Source organism: Rhea americana, unplaced genomic scaffold, assembly GCF_003343005.1.
Source record: "Rhea americana isolate MKP2758 unplaced genomic scaffold, rheAme1 scaffold_191, whole genome shotgun sequence".
In the NCBI taxonomy this organism is placed as follows: Eukaryota; Metazoa; Chordata; class Aves; order Rheiformes; family Rheidae; genus Rhea; species Rhea americana.
The window spans coordinates 69,810-86,561 of NW_028186050.1; the positions used below are offsets into that span (position 1 = coordinate 69,810).

At 38.7% G+C, this 16,752-nt stretch overlaps 1 protein-coding gene across 2 annotated transcripts in view; it reads right to left on the bottom strand.

Moving 5' to 3' along the window:
* TANGO2 (transport and golgi organization 2 homolog) overlaps positions 1–13,639 on the bottom strand; it is a 41,522-nt gene extending 27,883 nt beyond the window's left edge. Inside the window, exons 1-2 of one of the 2 annotated variants that reach the window (XM_085302690.1) lie at positions 13,584–13,639; positions 3,685–3,806 (exon numbers count right to left, since the gene is read on the bottom strand). In XM_085302690.1, the coding sequence (XP_085158816.1) occupies positions 3,685–3,740 (56 nt within the window). In that variant the 5' untranslated portion in view covers positions 3,741–3,806; positions 13,584–13,639. Of the gene's footprint in view, positions 1–3,684; positions 3,807–13,220; positions 13,258–13,583 lie in introns of those variants that run through there. The other variant, XM_085302691.1, reaches the window with a different exon arrangement.
* Between the last annotated feature and the right edge of the window lie 3,113 nt (positions 13,640–16,752).

A 16,752-nucleotide genomic window follows, 5' to 3' on the forward strand; every position in this document is an offset into this window, starting at 1 on the left:
TCAAAGAAATTACTGCAGTTCCATTCCCCTACCCCTTGCCTCTGTCTTCCACTTAAAACAGAAAGAAATAATGTTCCTGTGCATGTTTGTAGCATGTAATAGGTAGATGTATTAAGTTTTTCACCTCAGAAATCCTRGTTTGGGTCTTGCCTCTCTCATTGTATTGGCCTAATGAAAAGTAACATTGGAAACTATATCCTGAAATAGATATTTTAGACCCCATCACAAAAAGCATCAGAACTTAAAAATTCATTTTTTTTTCAGTTTTAGAATTGATTCATCTGTACTTCCAATAGAAACATTTTTCCAAAACTTTTTGAATCTATTCTAGACTCAGAACACTAACTTATCTTGCAAAACAACAGTTTGTGGGAGTAACAATCCTAAGTAGACAGCATGCTGAAAATATAAACACAGCAGTGTTTTTACTGCTATAAGGCTCCTAATTGGAGCATCAGATGACAATCTTGTTCAGCAATAATCTACACTTCAGAAGAACAGATCATGCTGAGTCATGAATGTCATACATGAAACAATATTGACCCTATTGCAAGGATTACCTACGTAAAAGCTGAATTATTTTTGCATGGCTTCTGTTAGTGGACAGGACTTGGCTGGGCAGCATTTGAAAGGAAGACTACAATCACTTCATCTATAAGACTTTCTTGCATTCTGCTTCTTGGAACAGCAAACAGAAGTTAGTAGGAAAGCACAGATCACTGACTGTAGAATTTACATACAGTTGAATCTATTAGCAAAGCTGAGTATCCATGCAGTTTGTTCTGTGCTGTTGCACCTCTTCATATTACAACTATTTAAAACAAAGGCTTCTCACTTCTGACTGGATAATGGAACACAGAATGAGCATTTACCATTTCTTCATTTATTTCCTGATCATACATTATAGTGTATGTTCCTAGCTCATGCCCTGCAGATACCAGTAGCTATTTTCTTTCCTTAGGAAAAACGAGGAGTTATCTGTGAACTTTATGAATTTCAGGATTTCTGTCATGTGTCATTCAGTCTGCCATACATTTGTGCATAATCCCACTACACCATGCTGTAGTTAAAGACTGATCCAACAGAGCTCCCTAGTCCAGCACATCATTACCTCTAAAATGACTCATTTTTATTTCAATTGCTAGATTGTGAATGTTCCCTATTCTATCCAACCATATTATTTAATATCTAATTTTAATGAAGTGTTACATCTTCCAGAAACCTACAGCTTTCTATTACCAGTTTCCTACAACTTCAATATCTCCTTCATTGTCAGTTCTCCCTACTAACCACATGTCAATTATATTTATACAGCAGAGGCCAAATGCACTGCTGTAAAAATGAAATTAGGTCATATACTTTTCATTCTAATTTTTAAATCACACAACACAAAGGAATCAGTCCCTATGAAATCTCATTACTTTACTCAGCACTCAAATGTACCGACACTTTCTGTAACAAGTTTCTGGACCTCCCCTGCAAATGTAACTCTTCAAAGTATATTTTAAATCACGATCATTAGTTGCCAGTTGCATATTAAAAATGYGAGAGAAGGAATAAAATTAAAATCAGCTATGGAGAACAGAAAAAGAACTCTAACATTTCAGCAATATCCTTACAGTAGGGAAGATGCTTAGTATTTTACTCAGTGAAAATAGTACCTATTGTAATGTACAGAGTACATACAAATTATGTATATTTTATCTTTCCAATGCAAATAATGATTATGTTTTTTCTTCCTGAGATTCAGCCCTTCTATGATTTTTCTTCTGTTTCTAGTCTTCGAACTACAGGCTCTCAACTGGTTTAGGGAATTTCTTTTAGCTTGCTCAGTCTTCCATCTACAAGAAGCATCCTCCATTTACATATATTATGAAAATAAACATTCACCTCTTTCAAAAATAGTTTGGCTAAAACATGCCCGTTCTCTCTGAAGTTCCAACTAGATTTTGCCTTCAAAAATTCTAGACATGAAACCATAACTTCTGTATACAATAACCAAATGCTAAATATTAAGTGAAACCTTTCTTGATTGGAATCTGTATAACAAATTTGGTATGGGGAAGATTCTAAGTTTTGTGCAAAGCTAATATACACAATTGCTATAATTAAAACATCTTAATTGTCTTTTATGAAACAATCATACTGGAAAAAAGCAGCAATTTTAAATAAATTGCAAAAGGCCTATTCAGCTATTTTATAGCTGAAATATTTTAACGGCATTAAGATTTATGTATTAAGATTTATTTTACTGTTGAGGCAAAGAGATGAAAACATGAGAAATTATTCTATTAAAGCAATTTCCTGCAATATTATTCAGTTCCATAAAAACACTATGCAATTACAGCTTTGAAGCCTGCGATCTGTATTTATTCATAAGACACATAGTACAGTTAGAAAAGATGTAACAGCCACACATTACTTTTGACAATAATTGAGTACAGTAAAGTATTTGGTACAATGCACTAAACTTTACTATGAATAGGCCTACAGACAGAACACAAAGGATGAAGATAAAGGGTAGAACAAGTGGAAAGGGCACAAGAAAATAGGGATTCGTTAATGCATTACAAAGATGAACTGTAAGCTTTTTGCTTAACTCAGCGCTCAAAATGGCACATGCATTGCTGTARAAACACAAATCTACTAGGATGGAAAAGTTTCCTAAGCACTATGGGGAGCATGTTTATAGCTTAAGGAAGTGTATTGGCTATAAGAAAATGGCCAAAGATAACAAGTTTGTCTTTTAAACTTTTAATGATCATTTAGACATGCTTTTAACCAGAGAAAAAAGAAATGATAGTAAGAAAAATAACTGCAGGTGTCTAGTGTAACATTGACAGGCATTAGTATACCTGAAGGCACAGGAAACACCTTTTGGTTGAGAAAACTGTTCCATGACTTCAACACAAAGTCAGAGCTGTAGCAAAGCATAATACATGGGAGTTGTCAGGAAAAGTTATACTCAGCAAGAGAGTAAAGAAGTCTAACTCGGTCTAATGACCACAATACTGTTCAGCAGTACAAGAGCTGGGTACCATTTCCATCTGACACTTGAGCTGTGTCCTTCAGAAAACTGAGACAAAGGTGAAGAAAGCATAACAGCAACTGAAAAAGTACATCAGCCTTCTAATTAACAAAAGGCAAAAATTTATGGTGTCTTTAGGAAAACAGGGGACTGAAGTTATGTATCCGATATTAAAGTCAGACACCAAGAATCTTATGCAGGTCACTATAGCTTGAAACAGAACAGCTGGTTTGCATAATTTATCTCAGCAGTATGGAGCAAGCCATTGCTTAACAAGAGGTACAGGAAAGTTACTGGATGAATATTGATACTTGTACTTCTCAAAATAATATGGAATCCACACAGTATGTATAAACACAGAAAGTAATAGAACACTAAAGTCTTTTTACTAGTCTGAAGCTCCATCTATTGCATACTGAATGCGTTAAGATACTCATGTTGGGTATGAGGTTTTAAGGTTAAGGGCTGTAATGGGAGAAAATTATTACAGAAAGTTTGCTTGTGAAATTCACTGTACAGTATCAATATGTCCAGTAAAGTTTATCTAGAAGCACCTAAAATTGACTTTTGAGTTTGGAACATCACTGGCTACAGCTACAATGAAATTGTGTAACAAAAGTTATGAAAATATACCTGTTAACTAGAATCATCTTTACCTGTATGCATTTTTTGAAACTGGTCGAGGGTCAAATTTGAATAGCAGGATGCACATTGAGGGATTGCTAGTTAATTCTTGCTTCTTCCAAAACAGCTCAGTGCAAGGTCATTCTGTAAAAGCCTGCAAAGATAAGATTATGTATTATACTGTAAATTATAAAAAAACCCTTCCTTTTATACTGAAGCTTAAAAATTAAAAGGTTCTCGTTAATAGCTTTCAACATTTAAAATTGATTTAAACATGTTTGCTTCAATAAAAGGTTTTCTACAAAAGTTTTTACTATTATTGTTTCAACATGCTGCTTGGATAATTCAGAATTTTAGAAGAAGCATCAGAAAAACACGGCAAAATATGAGTACTAACAATACATGAAAGGTTTTTTCCTCATTACCAATAAAGTCAAACTACATTTTTTTTCCTGCCTTAAATAAGGCAAAACATTTTTGTTAGAATAATGAAGAGGCTTCAAACTGTCACAGAAGCTAAGGAATAAGCCTAATTGTAAAAATGTAATGGAAGACACTTTTCCAAGGCTGTAAATAAAAAGTATTTCAGATCAAGTTATTACTAGAATCAAGGGAAAAGTATAATTGTTTAACATTAGTAAAAATATCAGATAAAAATAAAAATAAAATAGACTAGAGTGTATATTTCCATGATCAGTCTCCAGTTTGTATTACATTTAAAATTCTGGCCACATTCAGCTATGACAAATGTTCTATCTAGTTTAATACCCATTACTGCTTTCAAATATTTTTGCATTGCCCTAATGAAAGCTTGTCTGAAAAAACTACAGCCTGATCTTTACTTTTTGCCCCTGCTGAAACAATTACCAGAACGTTATCAAACAACTGTGGATAACCATGTTTCACTGCTACAGAAAGCTACTTCCATGCAAACATTTTCAAGAGAGGGAGAAAAAAGGAGGGGGAAGGGAAGAAGATGCAGAATTTAGTACCACAGCTCTAAGACCACCTGAGCAAGCTAGTGATAAAAGTAAGTTTTGTACAAAAAGTAGGATTTATACATATCTATTGTTAGAAGGTTTTTCTTTTTTATTTTTATTTATTTATTTTTTTTAAGTAAACTGTAGAAGGATCCTGGCTACACGTCATGCTATCAGAAGTAGAGCTACAAGTACAGCATTTATACAAATTTTTAATTAACAGTCTGCCAGTAGGCTAATGACTCCTGTTAAGTCACAGTTCAGCACTACAACTAGTTTGCTATCACAGCACAGATCGTCTTCCAATCGCTAATATTCTGCAAAGAGACTCTTCTGTTGTAACCAAAATAATTCAGAAGAGAAGCAACACTCCTGATACTCTTGCAGTAATTTTCTTTTGCCTTGGCAAGCGTGGTTGCACACGTATGCGTGTATAAAACAAAGTATTTTAATTGCTGCACTGTGACAACTAGAATTCCCCTTTCAAGGCATGCCTTATGAATCTAGCAGATAAGAACAGCAATACCTAGCTAGCCAAATGATTTTGTTTAATAGATGACATAAAGCATTGGGGAAATAGAATTAAGTCACAGTAAGCTTTCTTTCCCTCTACCAAGTTACTCCCAAAATAACTAGTTTAGAGATTAAATTGAAAATACAGACATCCTTTTAGATAACTGATTTAGTAGCCAAATGTTTAAAAAGATGTATAGACAGCTACTTTATTTGGAAAGTCATGAAAATCTTAGTGTCATGACCCTTCTGAGACTCCTATTGGTGAATTCTCACTAACCTGCAATCATACTGACTTGTACAATCAAGCTACCAGCATCAGAAAACTTGGATTCATACAAGTTCATTCTTCATGCAGGTCTTACTACTCTTTCAAAAAACAGGCTCTTATCTCAGTTGCCTTATGTTGTTAAGCATAACAACTGTTTTGTTCCCTCTTCTCATTCCAACTCTTAAAAAGAACCTGAAGTCAAACAAGTAACAGCCCCCATCCAAATTACTGTGCACATATTTCCTAGAGCAATAACCAGCTTAAACTGTAAAGTACAATGCCACTTCTAGAGAATTTAACTGAAGCATAACASAACAGTAAATAGTTTTGAAACTTTTTATACTCACTTTTTGCTTTGAGCTCTGAGACTATCCAAGCAGTTCCTATACACTATACTCTACTTTGGTTTCTTGATTCAGGATAGCAATACTTCTGCTTAAAATCCCTGCTGGTATCTCTTTCTATTCCCAATTTGTTCCTTGGAGTATTAGGCGGATCCCTATTCTGCACCAGCTACCTTTCTTTTAGCCTTGGCTTGTCTCAGTCCAGAATTTTCTTGCCTTTCCTCACATCCTTTCGTCACCAAACCTACTCTGCCTCTAGACATTTACTTTGACCCTTGGACATTTGTTTTTGTTTGGTAATTTTTCTGGCCCYAGAAGAACACTGAGTATGTTTCTTCAGGTTCTTCAACATGCTTATCTGTGCAGCCACAGTCACAAAGGTTATTTGCTTCTATTATTCATTCTACATCATATTCCAGACAAGTCCCTATCCATCCACTTGCCACCCCATCAGTTTAACATATGGATTACACACTGGCTAACCGTATGAACCTGTGGTGTCACTAAATATGGCAGATTTCAGTTAAGAGATCAGACTCCCAAATATTAATACCATAAGCCCAYATCAAGGTTAGAGCAAACAAGTCATTTGTCCCCCCGAGTTACACAAATCTCTCAAAACAGTTACTATTTACATAATTTATTGCACAAGCCAGATACCAAACAGGAGAATTTTCTGCAAGAAAGAAATCTTTTTCCTTAAGTCATTACTGACTAGAGGACTATGTAAGGATAGAAGGGACCTTTCAACAGACCAGACATTACAGTTAGAGCACTGCAATAAACATCAAGCTAAGAAAAAAGATTTTAGCTGACTGATTACTACTGTTCAAGCCTTCCTCTCAGACAGCTACATAGCTAAATTGAATTGGCACTCAGTCCTTGACAGCACCTTGACAGAACATAAAATCGGGAGAGGGAAGCCTGTCTATGAATGACATTGTCCAGCATCCAGCTCAATCCTGGGGAGGGAAAAAAAAACAAACAAACCAACCAAAAAAAACCACACGCGCACACACACACACACGAACTCCTCTGCTTCTCAATTGCCAAGGCAGGGGGGAATGTTCTGTGGGGAGGGAGTTAGAGGACTTTTTTTTCTTCCCCCTTACCACCCTCCACTCCCATTCATCAAGGACAGAAAGGCTCCAGGCTGGATGCATAAGCTACACTAAGGGTGCAGTAAGTTGCTATGTCAGAAAAGGAAAGAACTTTCTGTTAGTAAGAGTCATATTTAACATTTAGGAAAGTTAAACCTGATGACAGCATTCCAAAAATGCACTTGTTTCACATCAGCCACATTTTTCAAAATACAAACTACAACACATTATGACATCTACTACTGTCAGCTCCATTTCTACCAAAAATCAAATTTATCACACTCTAGGATGTTTGTATTTAATAAAATTTCATTTTTAGAGTTCATATCCTTGTTTCATCTGATCTTTTCCCTATTTCCCAACCTGCGGTCTATAGAAGAAGTCAAGTTTTCATCTTTGAACCAGAAAGCTGCTGTAACCAAGCATTTCCCAGTGACTTATCCAAAACACACACAATTCCAAAAGTATCAGAATCAGTAACAAATCTATCAAAGAACAGCAGCAGCACAAGATTGATCCTAAATACAGGTCTGAGATTCATACTGCAAAACCTTCCATTTAAGTCCATGAAAATAGACAAATTATGTTTGCTAAAAATAATGGACAGAATCTTAAAGAGCTTTAACTGGTCTTTGACTGTACCAAGTTTCCAAAAAATTAGATTGATCTACCTCTTGTCAGTTTGAGCAACCTGTTATAAAAACAAGATATTAACCTCCTATTCAGCTTACTAATCAGTTCCATTTCAATTACAGCTTTGCATGTCCTTCAGCAAGTACAAAGCTTTATGGCTTCTATTATTAAGGATACATAACTCTTCCCAGCAGAAATGAACTTATGTCCATAAAGCAAGTTAAATAAAATGCATTAACAGATCAGTTCAYGGAGCAAGCAATACACTAGAAGGATAGTGTGCACTATTACATTAGAAATCAGTCTGGTCCTGGCTCCAGGCTGACAGAAACATGATGRCTTCATTCTTCTTTCCATTTTCTCACTGTGAGCATCAAGATTGATATTTATCAATATCAAGCAATGCAGGACTATTTCAGAAGCAGCATGCACAGCTATTAGAGATCACCTTCAAATCTTACGTTTGAGAGGTAGCCAGTAAGCAGCACTAAAACAAACATGGCAGGGGATCCTTAAAGCTTTCCACAAAGGGCAAAGAAGGCCACATGATGAAGGCAGGGACATAAAACACAACTTTAATGAGCAACAGTCAGTGTGTACTCTTGCTGACTATGGAAATAAGGCTCCCAATTTTCATTAGGTGTCCTGCCAGAAAATTAAATGGATTACTCCATAGAAACCTGTTGATAGTTAATTGCTCATAACTTTAAGACTTATTAAAATAAAGGGTTTCAGGCTCCATTAGCTGATTTACTGAGGTCCCTTCAAAGAGTCAGTTCAGTCCAATTGTTTGTGCAGAACTACTGCAGACCTAAAGCTCACAGAAATCTGCTAGTCAAAACACAAGTATTAAACATCAGCTGAATAGTTCTGTAATACCTGTTGCAATTATCTAGAGGGACAAATATCTTCAACAATTTGCCTTGCTAGTTATCTACATTTATTACTATTGTGTTCTACCACTTTGAGAAATAGCCTCCTGTGACCCCATGCACTCTGCTTGATGTTAATACAGTCCTTAGACTATATTTGTATCATTAGAGACTATTGTTTCAAGTATCAAAGACTCATTTATCTTGGGCTCCACCTGCTGGCCTTGAAACATGCACAAATTTTTGTAGGTCCTAAGAAAAGAGTAAGAATTTCTTTAACACTTAAAAGCTTTAAAACCAGCTGAAATGCACAACTAACTACTCCTCACAGTGCTGATGCTTCATTTAGTAACACAGGCAACTAGTGCATTTCACTAGTTTCTTTGCAAAGTGGAAACCGCATTTGCAACATGTGCTTCTATATCCAGAGTTGAACATCAAGCTTATATTATCACTTAAAATTAAGTCAGACTCAAATTTGGATACTCAGACACTTGAGACTTTACTGTTGCCTTCAGTGAGGCTCCAAAGAACTATCACAATGAAAGGAGCCAGGTAACAGAATCAAGAGTCRATTACCACTGTTCAAGCAAAAGAAACAAAACCCATAAGCACCAAACCAGAGTGTGGTTTGCACTAGGTCTTTTAACACTTTGATATTTAACAGTAGGCATTTATGGAACTATATATATCTCTATCTATCTGTCTGACAAAGAATCACTGCTAAATATTGAAAGGAATGTTAGAGTAAGTCCATTTCTGCAGTTAAAACAGAAGGAACAAAATTATTGTTTTGAATAAAATAAAGCCCAAAAGGGGCAGCATTTCAGAAAAAGCTGTATTTTCTTTGTAACATGACAAACTGTGCGATGTTTTTCTTCAACATTCCTTTGTTTTTAATAGATAAGTTGTTAGAACATTTAAAATGTAACAGCCAGGATATACATTTACTGTTTTCACTGCTTTTCAAACTCTACTGCAGCAGAATATGCGAATTCAGAACTACTTCCAAACGTTCTGAGAAAGTTTAAAGGAAAATTCCAATAAAAAAAGCTAAATTTTGACACATACATTCTGGTTCTGTTTGAAGACAATACAAATCAGAATATTCACACTGTGCAACATAAAAAGGCTTGTAGAATAGGGGAAAAAATATATAGTGGTGACAAAGATATACTGCTTTTAGGATAGCGGACTTTACAAAATCTAATCTTATTATTCTTGTTTAGTAAGTTTACAGTAATCAAGGATGAAGTGATGGCAACAGACTCTTATATCTGTAATATGTTTTTATTCTGCTATCTAACTTATGCCTAGCATACACAAACCAGCTTGACAAAAATTAAAAACATCCRGTAATTAAGCATTTCTGCTCCAAATGGCACTGCTGATTCTGGCAATGATATTAATGTAACTACCATTCTTATTTTATGTTACTGTTTTCAGTCAGACAGTACAGTGTGTTGTTTTGCTAGTTTTAGTGATCTGTTAAATAGGTGAGCATATAGATGTCAGTGTAAGGTAGCATTTAGAGAGACTATCCAAAACATGAGAGATTGTGTATGTTCTTTTCATACACTTCTACCACCATTTGGTTGATCAGAAGCAATCAGCTCACAATTTGGCATAAAACATTTCATCCTTAAGAACGCCCATGAGAAGTCTTTGAAAAATGAAACCATTTGTTATGTTTTTTTTTTTTTTTTTTTTTTTAGAGGGGGGAGAACAAATGATGCATCACAAATGTCTGTCAGTTACCACAGCAATCTCAGTTGCTTCTCAACTGATCCAAAATTGTTCTTTAGGTTCAGTCTAAAAGACAGCAAAAGGTCATCAGTCACAGGCGTCTGATAGTCTTCTGTATCACAACAATAACCCACAGCCAGCAGTGTCTAAAGCTTTTTTATTGCTGCTTTTGAATTTGCCTAAAGGCAAATGACCATCATATTTCTCAGCCATGAAAGAATAAAATAGGATGAGTTTCCTTTCAGTAGCAGAATGAGGTTTTCATGCGGAATTTTAAAAARCATGGAAACAAGTGGGGTTTGATAGCTTTTAAAAAGTAGTCGACTTTTCTTTGACTAGAGCCATGTTTCACAGCTGCTTTGTGTTTATGAAGCATTTTACTAATTTCCTTTTGTGTAGTCACATAAATTGCTATCTGACAACAGCTTCAAAAGGAATCTGATAGAGCCCAGTGGCTTGCAGAGAAATACAGTGAACAGGAAAGATGAGCTTTTACAAAAAAAGATGTGCATTAAATTGCATAGAAACAATAGTACACATAGCAAGAAAATAGCTTTAACTAAATCAGAACTCTGAAACTAATTAGATTTTTTCATTCTTTTAAGCATATGGATAAGCTTACAATTTAGAGACCTAACCTGCTTCAAATGGAAATACAGAAGTGATATGACTTCTSATTTGAGTGATTTTTAATTTCTCAACTTACATAGCTGAAATTGTTTTTGAGTGCAGTAATGGCACATTCAGTTAACAGGTAGGATTTTTTCCTGTGATTCAGAAAACCTATTCCAGAAGTTAAGTTACTTCATTCTTGAGCTCTTGTTATTCATTTTTCTGTTGTACACATGTAAATGTGAGATGAAGTTGAGGAGGAAGGGAGGGATCTGTATCTGACACATTTCAGGTTGCTCAAATGAACACTTTGTAACTAAGTCCACTCTCTGCCAAGGTTAAGAGTCAGYCCACATTGCTATCTCTTTCAGCAAAAAGTAGAACTTCCTTATGAAAGCACAAACCAACATGCTAAGGTGCAAGCAGTTCCCTCATTTGATGAGTTAAGATCTGTAGTCAAATTTTTTGCTTCAGCTACTCTCTCCCTCTGGCRTCTTACTAGGAGTCCACTGCACAGCTCCTAAGGGGAAGAAAGGCTAGAAAACTTGACCTTTCAGCACATCATACTTTTAAAAATATTTGCCCAGGATTGAGTAAGACAGTCTTTTCCCCAGTTTAAGAGTGCTAATAATTGCAGTCCTTTGCCACAGTTCTGCATATCCGGAGTCTTTTGTTAGACTTCCTCCTCCTTTTCAGCAAAGGCTTATTTTCAGCTTTCACAGAACTTAGGTTTTCTTCTCAGAGGAACCAGCTAATAAGCCTTTGGGGTCAAGAAAAACTTAATGTAACTTACTTCTACAGGTTTGGTTTAGGCAAAACAGAAAGCAAGAAATTGCCTTTGAGAGGTAGAGATTGAGTTTCAACCTGCCATCATTAAGGCAAGTTCAGTAGCATGTATAATTTCACTGCAGGTCATCTTTCATCCTGGTTGAGTTTTTTTCAGGAAGAATTTAAGATGCACCCAGGACCTGTACCATTCTACTAAAAGATAGTGGCTATCATCAGTTTAGTTTGGCAGTCAATACTACAACAACAAGCATTGGCAAATGCTACATATCTTGTAGTCTTCTCAAAATTGATAATATACATATTAAGGTTACCCCCCCATAGGAACTGGATTAAATGGAAAATAATTCCCATTTTAAAAAGAAAATTGCCAGCCTGCTTATAAAGATAAACTTGGAAATGTAATTCAAATATACCAAAATGACTCAAACAGTAGAAGGCAAATTAGCTTTAAAAGCATGGAGTTTCACAAATGTAGAGGGGTTTTGGCAATGAACCGTGATTTTGGTCACGTGGTCTAAAAGTGGTAGGTAGGCTTACATGTGCTACCCAAAATAAGAATCTAACATCCTAACATCTAAATAAGGGATAACACAGGTATAGATCACTCATTTTTAAGAAAGTTATTTCCCCAGGTAGTTTTTACTCAGCCAAAATGCCAATGAAAGTCAGTCTCAGAAAATTCACAGTATCCCAGGCTAATAACTGCTTAAATATACCATTCTGTTTTGAAGACTTTCCATATAATTTGGGCTTTCCAAAAATACTATGCCTAGCAATGTCTGACAATGACTATTGTCCGAGGGCCAATTTTTGTTGTAACATATCACTGTCAGTTACAAACGGAATACTGCTCACAGAGCAAGAGAGARCAGTTTGTTTTTTCTAGCTGCATATGTAATAAAATAATTATGGATGGTATGTTAGGTTTCTCAGGAACAGCAACACCACTACTGTCTTTCTAAAAATCACACTTTGGTAGTGTTGCACTGATATTCACCAATCTATTCTAATACTGGTAACAACACTGGGAAGCCTGAAAACAATTCAACTAAAAATAAAATTAATTTCACTGAAAAGGTCAGTTTCTGCTACATATTTTTTATTTTAAAAATAGCATGTTCACTCAGCAGAGAGTGACCTAGCAACAAGGACATCCCTGAGTATCCCAAAAGACATCTCAAAAATAGTTTCAACAAGCTAAAACATTAAAAGTTTTCCATGTCTTCRTGTGACTATTTCTCCTCTACAAGCTGATGTAGAAGCATCACCGCACTTTCAAACAAAACTTGATCAAACTCTGGCATGTGACAGAAGTATCAGCCAGTCACCATCAATATCAAGAACCACAGGCCATTGCTTAACCAAAGAAAACAAGTATTGCTGCAATATATAACATTACATTTACTTTAAAACATTCTAGTAATTGCTGCCACTTAAATTCATGGCAATAATGATGATAATTTCTTGTGCAAAATCTCCTTAACACTATTTTCTTTAAGCTCCATGCTGCAGCATGGGACACAGCACYCACTAGCAGCAACACAGAGCTCCGTGACAGGGCACCCACAGCCCCCTCAGCCGGGGAACAGGAGCCGGCCCCGGGACGGGGCCCCGGCACCCGAGCGAGGAGCCCCACAACCTCGCAGCCTTCGGGGCTCAGCCCCCGCRCCACCGAATATTCCAGAAGCTCGTCACACGCGTTACTCGCCCCGTTAACAGGAAGGAAATTTCGAAGGCCACGGCCAGGCACGCGAGCCCCTCGGCTGACAGCTCGGCGGGGCGCCGGTTTCAGGCTCCTCGCTTCAGCGAGGTCAGAGCTGTTCTAGAGCCCGGCGCCCGCCCGCGGAGCCCACAGCGCGGGCCGGCAGCGCGGCCGGGCCGGGGCAGGAGAGGCTCCCGGCCCGGGCAGCTCTGCCAGGACCGTGCGAGAGGCGCCGGCCGTGCGGCGGAACACCGAACGGACGTGCGGGCCCACAGCCCCGGCGGAGGAGCGGGAAGGGCCCGGGCTCGGCGGGAGCCGGCGGCACCGGCCGCTGAGGCAGCGGAGCGCGCCCGGGCGCCCCGTACTCACCCAGGCAGCCAACAGCGCGCACCCCRCCACCACTTCCCCGCTTCCGAAAGCTGCGGCCAACGCGCGCCCTTATTGGCTGTGGCCGCTCCTCCCCCGCGCGCTATTGGAGGAGAGCTCTCCCCCTCGAGCTTTCATTGGCTGGCTGTCCCGTCGCTCAGACGCGGTTGCTGGGGCCGCCARGGCACAGGTGTCCGCTGGGCTCCTCCCGTCCCTCCGCCTCGCCCAGCTGCGCCGGGTGCCATGGCGGCCCGTGAGGGAGCCGCTGAGGCGGCCCGCTGCCCCGCCGCCGTGCTGGCCCCGGCCCTGCGTCCCTGCGGGGGGAGGAACTGGGTGCAAACGGCCGCTACGGTTGGGGGTGATTGGAGCGCAGGCTCGGAAGCACCATCTGCGCGTGTCGCGGCCGCGGGTGCCTGCCCGCCGCGGCGCGGGCCGTGGGCTCTGGCGCAGGASGCGGGCCGCTCTCGCCGCGTTCTGCTTCAAGGCGCGAAGTAGCGGTGCCAAGGGGACAAGAGGCCTGACTGGAGCTTCACAGGGCTCCTGTATCTGAGGGCTGATAGCCCAGGACAGGGTGAGTTTGGATCTAGCTACTGAACCATTTCTGGAGTAAGGACAGCMCGGCACGGGGTGTGCGCCCGCGTGACCCTCTTCGGGAGAGGGGCAGCTACCAGAAGGCCGTGGAGCCATGGAAGCAGGGCAGCTTTTGTGAGGATGGAGGCAAACGCAGGTGACAGCTGTGTTTTGTTACTAAGCACAGCATGATCAGAACTGATAATCAAGCGTGGTAAAAGCCTTGACTGCTCTTCTGGGTTCTAACAGTAACATAAAATAAGCAGAGTACACAAAAGATATGTAACACTAATAAAAATAAAAGATCTTCCCRGAGGTAAATGAGTAGGTAATGTGGCTTGTTAGATAAAAACAATATTATCTCAGACTCAGATAACTGAAGTTAGTAGTTAGCTTTACCACTGATCTGTCATGTGACATTGAACAAGTCATCTCAGTACTTTATTTCTCCATCTTCAACATGGGGATAACAACATTGATCTTCATAAGGCCTTTTGAAATTTACTATTGGATGTAGTGGGTAAGTATATTATCATCATTACTAGTACTATTGCTTTTGAAACACAATGATAGATTGTATTTATTACCTACATCTACATCAACCTCAATACATGTAAAGCAAAAATAGATCTATGTTTTCAAGTACAGAGCTGTTATTTAAAACAGAAGTAAACAAATTATACAAATCTCAAATCTCTGATTGATGAAATGCCTGCATGTTAAATGCATTAATATTTCCTTGAAAGCAAAGAACTGTAACACCACTCTATATCTCAAAGTATAGGCGTATCACAGTGATCAGAGATTATTTGGCTTCTCTGCTTGGTAGCCGTTAAAAATTCTGAGATTATTATAGGTTTACCTGTCTTCAGTAGGAGTTATGTCCCTGGGGAGAGGAAAACTGTCTGTAGGCCTGAACTGATAATAACCTATTTTTAATAAATGTATGAAGTTAGAATAACTTAATGGAGTCATTTAAAAACTGTTTTTTAAGATACTTCAGAAAAGCAAACCACTAAAGGATTTGTGAATACTGCATTTAGTGGCCATTCAGAGTCTTCTTTCTATTTCCTGACGATTTGTTCTGCCTAGAAGACACTGGTTAATATTGTCCTTGTTTGGATTCCATCTTTGGGGATTTGTTTATAGCTTCCATTGTCCATCAAACTTAAATAGTCTAATCTCAACTGGACAATGATTCTGTATCTATTTTAAATATCTTTAATAAAGAGACTGGTAGTAGCTAGCATTGCAGAACCTCTGCTGGAAAAAGCTTTAAAAAGGAAAACTTTGAGAAAAGTTTGCAGAATTGTCCTTAGTCTCAATATTAAAAGATAAATAGTCATAGCATTTGTTTAAAGCCTTATTTTCTCTTCTAAGTGTGTGAATGTATGTGTCATAGAGAATACGTAAAGCACACCTTAAATAGATTAATTATCTTTTCACTGAGAGCCCCCCAAAATGTAGTTGATAAGGGGATAAGCAGTGACCCAGGTAGAGCTTTCTAGAAATCAGTGCTTGATCTGATAGTATTCAATAACTCTATCAATTATCTATACAGTGATGTGAAATCCTTTCCAGTAAAATTTGCAAATGACAAAGCTTAGTAAATGAATGGATAATTCACATGACTGATTAGTTACAGAATCATCTGATGTGTCTGATTAAATCATCCCAGTCCAATAAAATTAATTCTAATATTGCAAAATTCAAATACATCTGGAAGTAAAGAATTCAAGTGGATTGCTGCTGGCTTGGCAAGGAATAATTCAGAGAAATATTTAGCTGTCGCTATATATAAATGCTTCAACATGACCTCTCAGGATAATTCTGTGGTAAATTGGACTGACGTAATCCTTTAATGTATAAAATATGGAATATAAAGGAGAGAGAGGGGAGTGATACTGCCTTTGTCCAGGCTCCAATAAAAGTCATATTAGAATACTGAGCCATTTCTGGCATCCACAGTTAAGGAGGAGGAGAAAACATTAGAAATAATTTAAAGAAAGAACATAAAAATAATGGAGAGAGATTACAAGATGTAAAATGGTGTTTTAGGAAGCTCAAGCTATTCCACTTATCAAAGATATGGCTGCGARGTGACTCGAGCGCAGTGCATAAAGACGACCGCACAAGAAAAAGCTATCTCAGAATCRGGAGGTTTTCAGCCTTGGTTCAACACAGAGGTCAAACGGTGAAAGGTAAAGKTAGCCAGGTCCGCTGGAGATCCCTTGCCAGCGTTGTCCATCCACATTCCACCTGAACAGTTATTCTCTGTCACAACAAGTGTTTTGGACCTAAGTTGGGCTCTACCTCCCAGTCTACAGCTGAGAGGAGGATGATTTACTCTCCTGCAAACAGCAATCTCCTAGGTGTAGGTATGGGTGTGCTGGGGTGTTTGGTGCTGTTGATACACAGGTYAAGTTAGATGACCTCATGGTCCCCGTTGCTGCTATACGTCCCGTCAGTGCAGGGCTCCGGAGGGAGCGGGCGGCTCGCCGAGCCGAGCTGCAGCCACGCGCAGGGACCGCGCGCAGCCCCCGCGGTGCTCCGAGCGCCGCGGCGCGAAGCCTCCTCACGGCCGCGAGGCGACTCCCGCCGC